Source organism: Gavia stellata, chromosome 3, assembly GCF_030936135.1.
Source record: "Gavia stellata isolate bGavSte3 chromosome 3, bGavSte3.hap2, whole genome shotgun sequence".
In the NCBI taxonomy this organism is placed as follows: domain Eukaryota; kingdom Metazoa; phylum Chordata; class Aves; order Gaviiformes; family Gaviidae; genus Gavia; species Gavia stellata.
This window is the reverse complement of record NC_082596.1, coordinates 96283749-96298253: the sequence shown is the minus strand read 5'-3', so window position 1 is coordinate 96298253 and position 14505 is coordinate 96283749. Positions and strand designations below refer to the sequence as shown.

General features: G+C 46.5%; 2 protein-coding genes across 2 annotated transcripts in view; both read right to left on the bottom strand.

The window, feature by feature from the left end:
- Positions 1-206: 206 nt before the first annotated feature.
- On the bottom strand, positions 207-10560 carry SIRT5 (sirtuin 5). Its single transcript, XM_059836276.1, has 9 exons — positions 10508-10560; positions 9772-9910; positions 7069-7202; positions 5292-5517; positions 3652-3739; positions 2635-2688; positions 1577-1700; positions 677-792; positions 207-302 (listed from the first exon to the last, which is right to left on the bottom strand). The coding sequence occupies exons 2-9, from the start codon at positions 9884-9886 to the stop codon at positions 227-229; spliced, it is 933 nt and encodes a 310-aa protein (XP_059692259.1). The 5' UTR covers positions 9887-9910; positions 10508-10560; the 3' UTR covers positions 207-226.
- Positions 10561-13213: 2653 nt separating this feature from the next.
- Positions 13214-14505, bottom strand: part of KIF13A (kinesin family member 13A) — a 116857-nt gene continuing 115565 nt past the window's right edge. Inside the window, exon 40 of the mRNA XM_059815868.1 lies at positions 13214-14192. Coding sequence (XP_059671851.1) covers positions 13906-14192 — 287 coding nt within the window. The 3' untranslated portion in view covers positions 13214-13905. The remainder of the gene's footprint in view (positions 14193-14505) is intronic.

Here is a 14505-nt window from a genome sequence, read left to right as displayed (position 1 = left end):
CTCCCCGCCGCGCGTGCGCAGACAGACGAGGCCCGGAGAGCGGCGGCCTGGGCCGGCAGCGGCGGCGGGGCCCGAGCCGCCCGCCCCGGGCCCCCGCCGCCCGTTTATTGCCGCGGGGAGCAGGGGAGGGGGCAGTCCGGCGAGACCCGCCGCCTCCTCTCGCCCACCCCAGCCCCCCGTGCCCCCGCCGGGCTGCGGCGCTTCCCCGCCGGCCGCTCCGAGGTGCTCAGGAGATGATCTCCGTCCGGTGGCGGGCCAGCGCCGGCGGCAGAGTCGTCCCGCAGGGGCCCGGGAAGTGGAACCTGGAAGGAAGCAGCCGGGTGGAGGGGCGGGCAAGGACCGGCGCACCACGACTCTTTGTGACAGCGCCCGAGTGCGTCTGCCGCGCAGGTAGGGAGTGAAGCCTGTCCCTGGGGGGGGCTTCAGGCCGCCCAGGGACAGGCCCCAGCCTCACACTGGGGAAGGCCCAGTTGTGTCCTCAGGGCAGGTTAGTTCCACCAAGAAAGAAGAGTCGTCTTTTCTTACTTGTTGGAAGAAAATGGCATTTCTTAAGCAGCGGGGAAGAAACTAGATAATGCGTGCTAAAAAAGTTTCTAGGCATTTCGGCAATTCAGTGGAAAAGACAATGAAGGTGGAGGGGACTAAAGGTTGCTAGTTTAAGACTGAACAGCTTTACCTGAATCTGTTTGTAGCAGGAGTGGCTTCCATGTTAAATTCTGCAACTGGCACTCCTCTGGCAGATACCTGAGGGGCAAACATCGCAGCAGGATACACCACGGAGGAGGTCCCGACCTGCAGGGATGGGGCGAAAGATCACGAGTGTAGCAGGCCAGTAGTTAAATGGACACAACCAAACCAACCCCCAAGGTAAGGACCCTTCTCCGAACACTGCATCTGCAAAACCACTAAAGCATGGAAGATCCCTACAGAAATGAAACCCAATCAGTATCTATACTTAGCGTATGCGATGCTACGTTAAATATGTGTAGCTGTTTAACACAGCGTAAGAATCGGGAATTGTTTCTCTGATTCAACAACCCAAAGAAGCCTGTTTGGGGATTGTAACTGTAGATGAACAAAAAAATCCCACAACCAAAATGGCAGACCTTGCTTGCAGGAAAAAAACCCACAAGACGTCCCTTCAGTTACTTGAGATTATTTTCTGAAGGGTACACAATATTCTGAGCAAATGTTTTGGCCGGCAATGTGAAACCTACACGGCACGTAAACAACCTCAGAAAAAAAGCAGCACATGGTAACAGCTAGCTACATTCTTACAACATTTTGTAACTTTTTTTTTAACTGAGCATCAAAATAATCCTGTTTTTCACTGTTTGAGAAATTCAAGTATTAGCTAACTTGAACCTCTAGCATCTGTGTATACTAAATGCAGACTGCAGATGCCAGCTGAGCAAGATGCACACGTGCCGAACCTGTTAACTTCTGAGTAGCAGACGTGAATTTTGGAAGTTCACGGTCTTTTAATGTTTTACACTTGACAGTAGAGAGTCCCTCAGGGGCTTTTAGCATGGCTTCCCTGCGGGTGAAGAGGCTAGGTAACAAAAGTGGCACTCACTACCAAGCAGAGGTCGCATATCTCAAGCTCCTTCTCAACCTCTGTGAGAATGTCGGGATCCAGGGTTTCACCAAACCACACAACGTGGGGACGGAGGAGCCCATTGCAGCCGTCCTCCTCACACCTGTTTAAAAATCACAAAGGGACAGCGTTACGCTGCTGACGTGGACGTTTCAACCTGCAAAACGGCAAAGCAGTTTTCATTCTCATTTCGACATGTCTTAACTGCCCTCTCCTTTCTCTTTCACAGCCCTCCCCACACCCTCCTTAACGTGTGCTGGACAGAAGGCAGCTGATGCCCTGCTACACGCATGTTGGAAGTACAGACGTGCTGCCTGGCCACACAGAACGGGTTGCTGAACGATTGTTCAACTCAGATAGATACTTAATCGTGTCTTCCCCTTACTCAGCTCCTGAAACGCATGAAACTTAAAAACGTAGTTTGTGCTACAGACCTCGGCCTCCATCAACTTTTAACAGAAACTGGCCAACAGATTTTTAAGGAGTAAGTGAACTGAAAGAAGCATCGCGTTAGCCTCTTTTCCTGAGGAACCAGATGAAAAATACAGTGGCTTCTGGCATCTTCAACTAGATAAGGCAAAAGCTTCAGCCCTTATAAAAAAGCACCATGGCATGTTTAATGCCTGCAAGGGACTACACAGTGGCTGTACCCCAGTGCAGGATTACAGACTAACAGGAGGTACCACCTGCAAAGTAACAAAACATTTACTGTGTAGCACTTACTTAGTTTCTTATGGCAATTCCACTACTACTTCACTTACTACGAAACCCATGAATTTAGGCATGTGTCAGCCTGATGCTCAAGCACACAAGTGTGCAATCCCTTTAGCATCATGGTAAACTTCTAGTACACACTCCTGTTGTCTGCTGTCCCCCGTAACATTAGATCTAGATTTAGACTCAGTTCTCTGGGGCAAAGTCCCACATCTTTTTCTCCTGTAGAATGTTTCCGTGTCCTTCCAAAACTAATATAAGCCTTTGAGATGCACAAAGTATGAAGAGGTAACAGCAAAAATCAAGGCTGTGCATATACGTACTGAGGAAGGTCTTCAACAGGAATCGTGGCGTCTTCTGTTTCAGGATCTGGAGCCCTGAAGTTACAAAATTGAAATACGTATTCAATCATAGAAACAAAGTGCACTTTATATATTAATAAAAACTTACTTAGTATTCTCTAAAGCACACTCTCCAATCAAGGAATCTTTGCAACTTCACCCAACTTCAACCCTAAAATACCACACGCAGAGAGCAGGCAGGCATTTGTCCAGAATTATCCCAGAGCTAAGCAGCTGTAATAAGCTGGTCAAAGTCTGTCACAGGCATAACAAATATTGATGTAGCTATCTAAAGATCTGGTGAAATGCAAACCCTGAAAAATCTATGAGCATATGTCCGAGTCACACCCCGCCCTCCCCCCCCCCCCCCCCCCCCCTTATTTTTAATGGTGAAAGAAAGAGGATGGCTAGAAAAAGGAGACCGAAGGTGGCTTCTGCAACTTAAGTTGCAGAAATCCTGGGAACTGATGCTTCCCTCCTGATTGTTTCACACAGCTGTATTTGGAGACCTGGAATCACGAGAATCTTATTGATGAGTTGAAGGACAAAAGCTACTAGGGGCTCAAGAGGTGCAGAAGAGGACAATCCATGTATCAAGTGATGACAGTCCAACTTAAGGAATAAGCATCTGATTTAATAAAAAAGCTGGAAGCTGAAGAGGATGGGAGTGAACACATGTTCACAGTACAATTAGTTCATGTCCAATATGAGAGTTTCAGACCACCTGAAATTGGTCTAATTAAAACATATATAATGTTGTGCTAACTTAGAGGTTAACAGTTACTCATTCACAGGACTTATGGTATCATGGGCTCTCACTGAAGTTACCAAACAATATACTCATGTTTCAAAACAGTTGTGTAAAATTTAAGCATTAATACTACTAAAGGAAAATGGCATGGTTGGCTGAAACTCCTGTATGCTCCTAAAATGGCTGCTTTTCTGCTGGACAGCAGACAATGCAGAAAATACAGCGAGTTTACAAGGCAGACATATTACCCTTTCCCGGCCAGCGCAGGGCAGATTGGACTCTTGTAATTCGCAGCCACGTTTCCACAGTTGGTGCATCGAGTTTTAAATAGACTACCTGAAACGCACAAAGAGAAAACATCAGGGATCAAGCAATTGCTCTGAGGCATGGCTGTACAAACAAGTGGTTGTGTTTATCCGGACGGCCTTTATTGGACTTTGAAGGCTATACCTTGTGGGTGACTTACTGCAGGAACGTCACAGCCAATTATTGAAACCCAGCAGCGTTATGAATGAAATGCTATTTACACACACGCTTTTGTTCAGCCACCCGAGGTGACCAGCACCATAGTTCAGCACTGACCGGGGCCAGGAAAGACAGACGCAGCCCTTTCAGCTGAACAGCTGCAGTGAACTACAGCAACAGTCCCTCTAAACTATGATTTATCACCTTGTTCTACCTCATGACATGAGTCATACATAGCCTCGTAACAGTATTTCAGAAGAGAATCATTATTTAAAATACCACTGAGGGAGACGATTTCTGCTTATTGTTTCTTCCCTTAAACCAGAAACATTTTCTAAAAAACCCCCCATATGCTGGTTAATGCTATTTTGTTTTATACAAACTCCCCAACTCCAAAACTTTTGTAGAGTTAGTAACGTGCTGTAGAGATGTGCACTATTACCAAGAGTTTAAAATTGTTTCTATTTTGTAAAGAATAAGGATAATCAAAATTAAACTATACCCAAGGCTTTACCCTTGGATCCACAACTGCAAAACTATTTGTGCAGGCTTCCTGTGTCCAGATCACAAAATAGCGGTGGGAAATCCCATTTAAACCTTTCATCATACTTAAGTTAAGAAGCATCACAGTGCTGGAGGACCAGGACGGGACTTTGTCCTGGGAGACTTCCACTCTGCGGCAGGGTCTGAGGGGTGAAGGCACCTCAGAGGATGGAGAAGGGCCTCCTCACCCTCATTCTCTCCACCCCCGTAATGTATTTCCTCAAATCCAAAAGCCCCTCTGACCCCTGCACGCTGCACCTGCCTTGTGCTCCTCTGGCACTTTGCGGGAGAGAGGGCGGGAGCGAGTAATGCTGCTAACTACAGGGAAGAGAGAGGGAGTGCCACGGGGTGTAGGAGAGAAAGGCAAGGGAATCTCAGCCATTTCCAGCCCCTTCTTCCTGCTGTAGCCAAGGACGGCACAGGTGGGCCTCTGAAAGACAGGACAGGACAGAGGGAAAGCACCAGGACTGGTGAGACCAGTCTTGCCAACACACCTTTTACTGGTGGCAGTACTGGTGCGGCACCACCACTACCACACAGTGGAAGTCCTGACAGATTCTTTTCCCCTTTTCTAAGCGAAATCAGCCAAGTGTCACTATCCACATGTATTCAAGTGGATCTGAGGCAAAACTGAGCAAGCGGGAAGGGAGAACCAGTTCATGTGTACTGTCAGAATCCATTAAAATAGAAAGATGAGAAATAAAGAGAGGCTATGAAGTACCTGAAACAACTTCCAAAAGCAAGCAGGGTGATGCTGTAAATAACTTCATGCAAGCTTTTATTTTAAAGGTAACGTTCTTTTCTCCCAATATTTCTCCTGCTTTCTCTTCTCCCCCACCATGTTTGCTGGCCTGTAGCAGACAGGTAAGCTGATTCTTACCATGAATTTCTAAGAGGTGCTTTGTGCCTGCCTTTCTGTGTAGTTCATCAATATTCTGAGTAATGACCACAACGCTCCTTCCTTGCTTGCTCAGTCGCTTTTCGCACTCTGCAATGGCGATATGCGCAGGATTTGGATGTTTACTCAACATCACCTCCCGGCGGTAATGGTAGAATTCCCACACACGAGAAGGGTTTCGTGCAAAAGCCTCTGGAGTAGCCAGCTCCTGGGAAAAGATGGAACAGTTCATTCTACCAACAAAAGGGCAAGAAAATTCCCCCTCCCAGATGAAGCCTGCTAGGCTACTGCCATTTACACTGCTACCAGCCTAACAAGATAATCAACAGCAGATTATTTATAACCAGATGCAAGAATATAGTTCAATAGCCCTTACGAGGGTGACAAGTCAAAGTATCTTACCAAATGAGGAAATAACTGATACCAATAGCGCGGTACATGGTTTTACATAGTACACTCGGACCTTACTCTGTGCTGCCCTACCAAACTGTTAGGAGTTTAGTACAGCACAAAGATGAGATATTTCAATGCACAGGATTTTTGGCATTCAAAACTCTCTTTTCCCACAGGAGTCATAAAACTCAGAATCGTGTGGATATATTTCCTTTGCTAGCGATTTCTTTTCTGCCTTAATTTAAGTGTAACAGAAGCCAAATTACAGGCATTGTCAAAACCAAAGTCTAATGTTGTGTCTTTTGTGTGCCGGTAAAATCTAACCTATACTTTTCATGCTAATTTTAATTTTGCCTTATCTTTTTTAAAAATGAAGAGTAGTTCAGTCTAATGCTTCAATGCCCAATTCTACTGATACAAAAATGCTGAATGCAAGCTTTCTGATGTAGAAGGACCAGGCATTTATAGACACGCATGCTTTATTTGAATTGATAGTCACTGAAAGAAAAAACGCATCTTTAGATTCAAACCATCTTGAAAATCTCATCTCTCTGACCCCTTTCTAACTTCATCAAATCTTTCATGAATGCTGTGATTAAAAACCATAAAGAAAGCAAACGTGATTGCAGCATTTGGGGTAGCAGCTACTGACAGAGTAACGGTTACATGAAACATCTGCAGCACCGTGCAGGATCAGACTCACAAGGCATCTATACAACTCACACATTTTGGTGCTCGCCGCTGTACCAGTCCACCCCCGCCATGTCTACTTCCACCTCCTCTCCCACCCCAGTGGCTCCCAACGCTGGCAAGATCACACCAGCAGGAGAGACAGAGCTTGTGGGAGAGCTAAAGACTGTGAGGAACCCTGCCCCCAAACCGAAAAAGAAGTCCTAAAACGTTTTTAAAGAGTGTTAGGAGAAACCAAGAGTAAAAGAAAACGATGAGTCCGTATCATCGGTTCTGCCCTTTGTTATTTTGGTAAAAGGTTGTTAAGAGTTTAAAACAGGAAAAGCCCCATGAGATAGGAAAACAGCGAGGGTATCAAAAGATGAGCAAACAGCTAAGCTGCAAGGCAGCCAGACAACAAGGACAGCAGAAAGACCCAGAGCTGTCTGCAAGAATATTGTTTTTCCCAAACAACTGATAAACCAAACGACAGAAAAGAAGTTGCGGCTGCACAAAGCAGACCTCCCTGGCGCGGGGAAAAGCTGCAGACGCGGCTGTAGGGAGAGCTCTGTCCCCGCCGTACCGCTGTGGGAGCGCTTCCACCCTCTAAGGTACCCAGCTTCTTCCCACCCTTCATGCTCACTTTCCTGAGGGATAGAGAAGCACACCTGAACGGACACGTGCCACCAGTACGTACCTGGGCTTGCCACTTTCTCCAGAAACCTCCGGCCCCTCTGAAAGTAGGAACTCCACTCTCCGCACTAACACCGGCTCCTGTGATAATGGCTATATGCTTCGCTTTGGCAAACACTTCTCGAAAATCAGCCATATCTATGCGTGGGGAGGAAGAACAAACAGCTGTTCAAACATTTATACTTTCATATAAGAGGCCATACAGACAGCGCTGGCAAACTTATGCATCCAGAAATGGCTTCCACATACACCTCCTATGACTTTAATTTCAGAATACTGATTTGTTTCTGAGTTTCTGTATATTGGAATTTGAAGGGCAATTCCTGGAGATCCTCAAAAAATGCATGTAAGCAAGCTCAGTAGGGCAACATGTGTTAAACTATGAATGTACTCAATATGTGAAAGAGCCTTAAACTAAAACCCCACACTAGATGCTACCTTGATAACAACTGTTGCCACCACCATGCAGGAACGGTTTGCTTCCTAATCGTAAGGTAAGATCCTGAGATGAAAGAAAATTACTTTTAGTTACAAGTATTGCCTTCAAAATTAAGGTAGTTTGGGAAAATGCATTTCCTTCTGAGGCATCTTGCCCATTTTCTAGGTTTGCAATTTTATTTTCTATTTTTGAATGTATATTCCCTCCATTTTTCCCTGCATGGTAAAGTAACTTGGGAAAAAGATGAGAAATTTCCTTTGCGTTTTTCTGAGAGTCAAAACAAGATTAAAAAGGATCAGGTTAGCTACAGAGAAACAAAAAAAAAAATCTCTTCCAGTTTACCTCAGGTATTAATTGTAAAGCAATGTATTTTAGAATCACAGAATGGCTGAGGTGGGAAGGGACCTCTGGAGATCACCTAGTCCAAACCCCCGGCTCAAGCAGGGTCAGCCAGAGCAGATTGTCCAGGACCACGTCCAGTTGGGTGGCTTTTCAGTATCTCCAAGGATGGAGACTCCACCACCTCTCTGCACAGCCCATTCCACTGTCTGACCACCCTCACAGTAAAAAAATGTTTTCTTGTGTTCAGATGGAATCTCGTAGGCTTTAATTTGTCTCATGTCCTGTCACTGGGCATTACTGAGAAGAGTCCGCCTTGTCTTCATTCCCTCCCATCAGGTATTCTTATGCATAAGATGCCCCTGAGCCTGGTCTTCTCCAGGCTGAACAGTCCCAGCTCTCCCAGCCTCTCCTCGTGTGTCAGACGCTCCAAATCTTTAGTCACCTCTGTGGCCCTTTGCTGGCCTCTCTCCAGTAGCTCCTTGTCTCTCCTGTACTGGGGAGCCCAGCCCAGGACCCAGCACTCCCGGTGCGTCTCACCAGGGCTGAGCAGAGGGGAAGGATCACCTCCCTCGCCCCGCTGGGGATGCTCTGCCGAGTGCAGCCCAGGAGGCTGCTGGCCGCCTTTGCCACGAGGGCTCATCGCTGGCTCGCGGCCAACTTGGTGTCCGCCAGGACACCGGGGCCTTTCCAGCGGGTTGGCCCCAGCCTGTCCTGGTGCCTGGGGCTCTTCCTCCCCAGGGGCAGGACTTGGCGTTTCCGTTCACTGAACTTCATGGGGTTCCTCTCAGCCCATGTCCCCAGGTCCCTCTGGATGGCAGCACGGCCCTCTGGCACATCAGCCACTCCTCACAGATTTGTGTCACCTAGAAACTTGCTGAGGGTACACTGCCCCATCATCCAGATCACCAATAAAGGTGTTAAACAATATTGGCCCCAGCGTTGACTCCTACACTATGCCACTAGTGACTGGCCTCCAGCTGAACTCCGAGCTGCTGATCACAGCCCTAATCTTCACAATTTACTATGTGGTTTGTTTTTGGGTTTTTTTTAACCAAAGGTAGGGAAGTTTTTATAAGGAGAGACAGTCACTGGAGAAGTCCCAAGACGCACAGCACGAGTGCCGTAGAACTGGGCAGAGAACGCTACCGTTCTGATGCCCCGTCTGCTGTTGTAAACCAAACCTCACAAGCCCTCGAACGTGTAAAGATCAGGCCAAAAGTTCTCCTAGTCCAGCCTCCAGCCACTGACGGCAGCCAAACGCTGATGCCCAAGACGGCAGAGAAGCAAGTGCACCTTGGCTACCCAACTGTTCGCTGTTTTACTATCCTACCTGTGAAGCTCTGTGCGTGGTTTTCAAGTTAAGGCGCATCCTCAAATTAAAAAACAAAACCAAAAAACCCCCCAACAAACAAAAAGAGGATATTTACTACTATTAGACTGAACAGGGCTCCTGGGGTTACCCAATCCCCTGCTCCTGCGTTGTTACAAACGCTTGAGGCCCTCCGTAATTCTTGTACGGCGAAATGAGGAGTGAGTTTTATTACCATTAGGGTTACGAAAAGGCAATGCAATTAACTAGCATATGTTTATGTGCGTAAATTATAAATACTAAATTATAAATACTAAAAACACGTCACCAGGCAATCACGCTGATGACAACTACGCGAGGGTTTTTGGAACTACACGCAATACGGACATAGGGGATAAATTTTAGCAGCTGGGGGGAAAAAAAAAAATCAACTTCACGCTCTTCTAAACGTTTTGAATTAAACTATAGATTCCTCCTATAAAAAAATCAACTTCATGCTCTTCTAAACGTTTTGAATTAAACTATAGATTCCACCTATTACACAAAACCTTCTAGAATTTCAAATCTAGCGTAAAAATCTGTGCGGGGTACTAAAGCAAACAAATAAGATGTCTTACTTGAACTAGGACGAGCCATTTCCAAGCAAAACTTCTGTTTCTTTGAGGAAGAAGCCTTAAATCCACAATACGCTTGGGAAACCAACCTTCTAGCGGTAAGTTGGAAGAGACTCATCAGCACCTCTCGGAAGTATGTTACCTGAGAAGAAATAAATGAAAGGCAAGCGGCCCGTTGAGGGAGTGTATTTCTGCAAGCTCCCGGTAAGGAATTCTCCGTAAGGAACCAGGTACGAACGTTATGGACGGGTTTCTCCCACACCTTCGGTTTCCCCCCTGCACTGCAAAACACGGACACCTCAAACCCGAGGCCTCCCCGAAAGGGGATGACCGCTTTTGTCTGGTTTTGCTTCCAGCTGAGTGCCGAGCCCTTAAATCCATTCGCCAAGGCAGGAAACGACGGTGCTTTTCCATTTTGCCGCCTCACGCAAAAGCCACTCGCGGGATACGACTGTCGGGATTTCGAGGAGGGGAAGAAGCAAACCCCAAAAGTCGCCTTCCTGAGCAGGGTTCGCCCCCGGGACGAAGCTGCGGCACCAGCCCCGGCGGGCGGCGAGCCTACGTGCAGCTGCCCGCCTGCGTGAAGGGCGACGGGGAACCGCGCGGGCGGACGGAGCCGCGCCGAGGGGGAGGCGGCGGCCGCGGCCGCCGCCTCCCCCTCGGCGCGGCTCCGTCCGCCCGCGCGGTTCCCGGCCCCCCGGGGGAAGCCCCGGCTTCGCGCCCCGCCGGGGGTACTTACCTCAGCGGCGGGAACCGGCGACGGTGGCGGCTGTGCGGTGCTGAGGCCCAGGCGTGCGGCGCCGCACGTCCCGCCCCGGCCTTGCGACGGGGCCGGGCCTCACATCGCTCCGCCCCGGCCTCGCCTTTCGCTGAGGGCTGGCGGAGCTCCCGCCCTCGGGAGGGGGGCTGCCGGCGGCGTTAAGGCAGGGAGGGGATGGATGGAGCCCGAGATCAGCCGCTGACCAGGGCGGGGAGCGGCTCCCGCCTCTGACCCGTCACGGGGAGGGAGCTGCCTGAGGGAAGGGGGGGGAAGAACAGGCAGAGGTTGCTCCCAGGGGCTTGCAGCCCATGTTTCATCCATGACACTGCTTCATGGCACTTCTGTTACTCACATCACAACAGCAGGTAATATTCCGCCGCCAGCCGCGAAGGGAAGGAAGCCTTTTGTGGGGGAACACCCCAGAACTGATGAAACGGGGGGGCTTCTGCTTGCTGGACCGCACCGGCTGTTCTCCGAGCACCCCGGCTGAGTCTCCAAAAAGGCCTGTACGCTTGAAAAAACACCACCTAATACATTCAGGGAAAAAAGATAAAGGCCGGCGTGATCTCATTCAACAGCACAACTGTCCTGATGGTCCAAGATCAGGTTAATTCTATCCGGACTGGGGAAAGCACCGAGATGACAGGTTTGTTCTGGCAGCTCAGACGAAGGAGGGATGGGTGCAGGATCATGATTGACGGTGGTTTGGTTTTTTAAATCAAGGTCGTAGTAGGGATTGTACATCCTGCTTACTAGGCAGCGTATTTTAGATGCTGGTTAAGGTAATGTTAAGAAAAAAACCAACAGTGAAAAGCAATATGCAGTTGGACTATCACCACAGTTTCCTTCCACTGATTACAAAGTTCAAGAGAGCAAACTACTAGTCTAACTTTACTAACAGAAAAAGCGCCTCTCTGTTTACGTACCAGTTTAGAGAAGCACATCAACTAAAATCCTTCAATTTTCATGTTACCTCATTGCACTCATTAGATACGCTCCTTCTAACTTTTAAATTAACCCAGGGCAGGGCATGTGAACATGCAAGGTTTGCAAAAGTACAGGTCCTTCAATAATAACAGAAGTCAGGGTAGCACAGGTTATGCAAAATGCATACAGCACTAAGTAGGTTGGCTTGTTTAAGTTTCTCTGGCATGTATAGATTGTATACCCCAAGAAACAAAATTATTCCGGTGATTATCTTAAGCAATCATGCATTCTGTATTCTCAAAGGTCTGAAACCATGAAAAGCCTAGTTCAGCTGATGCTAACCTGGTGTAAATACTGCATCTTTGCCATAAGAAAATGGCCACATTAGCTTACAAAATTGTAGTGGCCTTGGACAAATGTATTTAGGCAAATGTGCGCACGGACACACATATGAGCGTGTATTTTCTAAGAAGCATTATAAAAAGATTAAAGTGACATCTAAAATTAACTTGAAGACCGTGGCGTTGGGTGTAGGTACCTGGCAGTGTTCTAGGATAATCTGTGCCTGATAAAATACTTCTGCATAAAGCATTTTTTCTATTATGGTGATTTCCTCCAGCAGCAGTATCATTAATGCAGCGAGAGCAACTCTAGGTGGACACCACAAGTATGAAATGTTCTGCAAAGATACTCATTTTACCAAAATCAATTAACACATAAGAATCATGTCTCAGAGGAACTAAAAGCTATGTCAAGGGCAAGTACACTGAACTCCACTCCCCCCTTCACCCCACCCCACTCCAGCACATTACCCTCCCAGCTGCCAACTGTGTTGTACTCAGCTGAGGCTTTTACAGATTTAGCAATGGGCCTGTCTTGTCTCTCTTCCAGGAACTTGTCCCGTCTCCCCTTGACCCACATGAGGCCATTCTCGTTCTCTGGCAGCAGTTCCCCAGCTCTGCCCCCCCTCCTGTGAAGCAAGGGGAAAGCAACAGGTGAGGAATGTGTATCCACAGGGGCTGCTATTCTCCTCATAACACTGCATGAACCAGTCAGCGTTGAACAGGTTAATACCACCCAGTCTTCCACTCCAATCATATCGTCCTTCAGCATTTTTACAAAGAGCTTTGCATCTGAGCAGCATCAGCTAGAAACAGCTTACTATTTGACCATGAAACCTAATTGTACCAAATACAAGCAAAACAGTTTTTTTTTTTAAATCCCAAGTAAACAGTCTGTATTCTAACACACAATAGGTCTGTACCAATTAAATACAGTATGGCAGTATATAAATTACAGTTCTTTACAGTAAATAGTAAAATACGAGAGTCCGCTTACTGTACACAACAATCAAAGAAAGAACAGCAGCTTTTCAGTAAGGTCCCAGGTATCGCAATCATTCACTTGCTAAGAAACAAAGAAGAACAGATACAGCAGGCCATTCACTTCACTCTTTTTTTACCGTGTTACTTTACAAATATCCAGAACACTTGTACAGGCATCTACAGTATCTACATGTGGAACAACCTTCTTAGGAATTCATGAGCACCAGACATAAATCCCTCCATCATTCCCATTATTAAAATAAACTTTACAGATTAAAATTACTTTAGCAGGTTCTATTTCATCTTGATAACAACCAGCAAGTAACAAGTGCAAAGTTTGCAGTCATGATCCATTTACTGCTTCTTTGTTTCCCTGCTTCCCCCCAACACCCAAAAAACCAACACCCCCCCCAACCCCAAAATGTTGTCCTCTCACACCCTTGCAGTAATACTGGTTCTGCAGTCGAACTGCGCAGCTGGCTTATGTTAACATATGAAATGCCAGACGTATAGCTTCAGGCATTGTGAGTGATTTCCATCCAATGCCAAGTCAGCACAGTGGCAGGCCTCTAGGAAGACAAAAAATACGAAGCAGTTGGATATTTCAGTGTGCTTAAACATGGAACATAAGGCTGCATGGTGCCCTGTGACTAAAAGAAACATGGCACCAAGTTATCAGTTAAAACATTTACAATAGAAAGATATAAACAGCAAACGTGTCAGTCTAAAACAAGTTCTTTGGTAGTTAAGAACAGCAAACCGTAGCTTTTTTTTTTTTCCAAATACGGATTTACATCCTGGTTTTTCCACAATAAAATAGTTTTTGTTGTTTAAAATATATCTCCCAAGTTGTTGCGTAACAAATAGTCCAGTACCTCAGTTATCTACAGATCAGCTTTAACAGTATTTTAGTGTGCAGCCGTATCTGCCCACAGGCAGACAAACTATAGATACACATTCATATATATATAATATATATATTATTTATAAAAAAATTAGAGAATTAAGTCAAAGACTCTAGAGAATACACATTCCGTATTGACAGATTAAAATGTACAATAGCTTCAAAAATCCATAAAGTTTTCTATACAGTGATGCGTGTAGTAAGTGCAAAAATACTGCAGTTCAGTTAATCCAAGATTTCCTGTTTTCCTGTTTCCTAGAAAAAGCAGAGGCTGCTGCATCTCCTGAATGGCAGAGGACTTCTCCTCCTGTTTTAGGAGTGGATGATGAGCCTTGAAGCACAGAACTTTTCCGTTTCTCTGAAGTGGAAGATGCCTGAGACCGTGAAGTGCTACTCCATTTCCTTGCGGAAGCTGGTGCTTTGCTGAGGCGCCCAGGACGAACAAAGACACCATGTCGTGGTTTGCAGTGGAAGTACTCTCTGCCTTTTACAGTTCCGTCATGCTTCCCTTCGATTAAAATAAATGCACAGAATTAACTCTTGGTACTTTCGGTAGCACATGCAATTTGAAGTTGTGAATATCTTTGGCTATCTGTTAAATAGTCAAGATTTTTAATGCTGAGTGACGAAGCCAGATGCATACCACACACTAGGTAGAACAAACCCTGGAAAGGACAGCTTGAATTGTGACCAAAAAGGTGATTTCTTAAAATACTGCTTTGTTAACTAATGATTTAAAAAGTCAAACATTTGTTCATTTTACAAAATAAACCACCCTCAAAACCAACTGCTTACAAAGCTTAAATTTAGCTGTCAGAGAA

Excerpts from the sequence above, each read along its gene's own strand:
- SIRT5 (XM_059836276.1), bottom strand. The coding sequence starts at position 9,886 with ATGAGTCTCTTCCAACTTACCGCTAGAAGGTTGGTTTCCCAAGCGTAT. Across the intron at positions 7,203-9,771 it reads AATGGCTCGTCCTAGTTCAA|ATATGGCTGATTTTCGAGAA; the intron begins GTAAGACATCTT and ends CCCCACGCATAG. Across the intron at positions 3,740-5,291 it reads GCACCTCTTAGAAATTCATG|GTAGTCTATTTAAAACTCGA; the intron begins GTAAGAATCAGC and ends TGTGCGTTTCAG.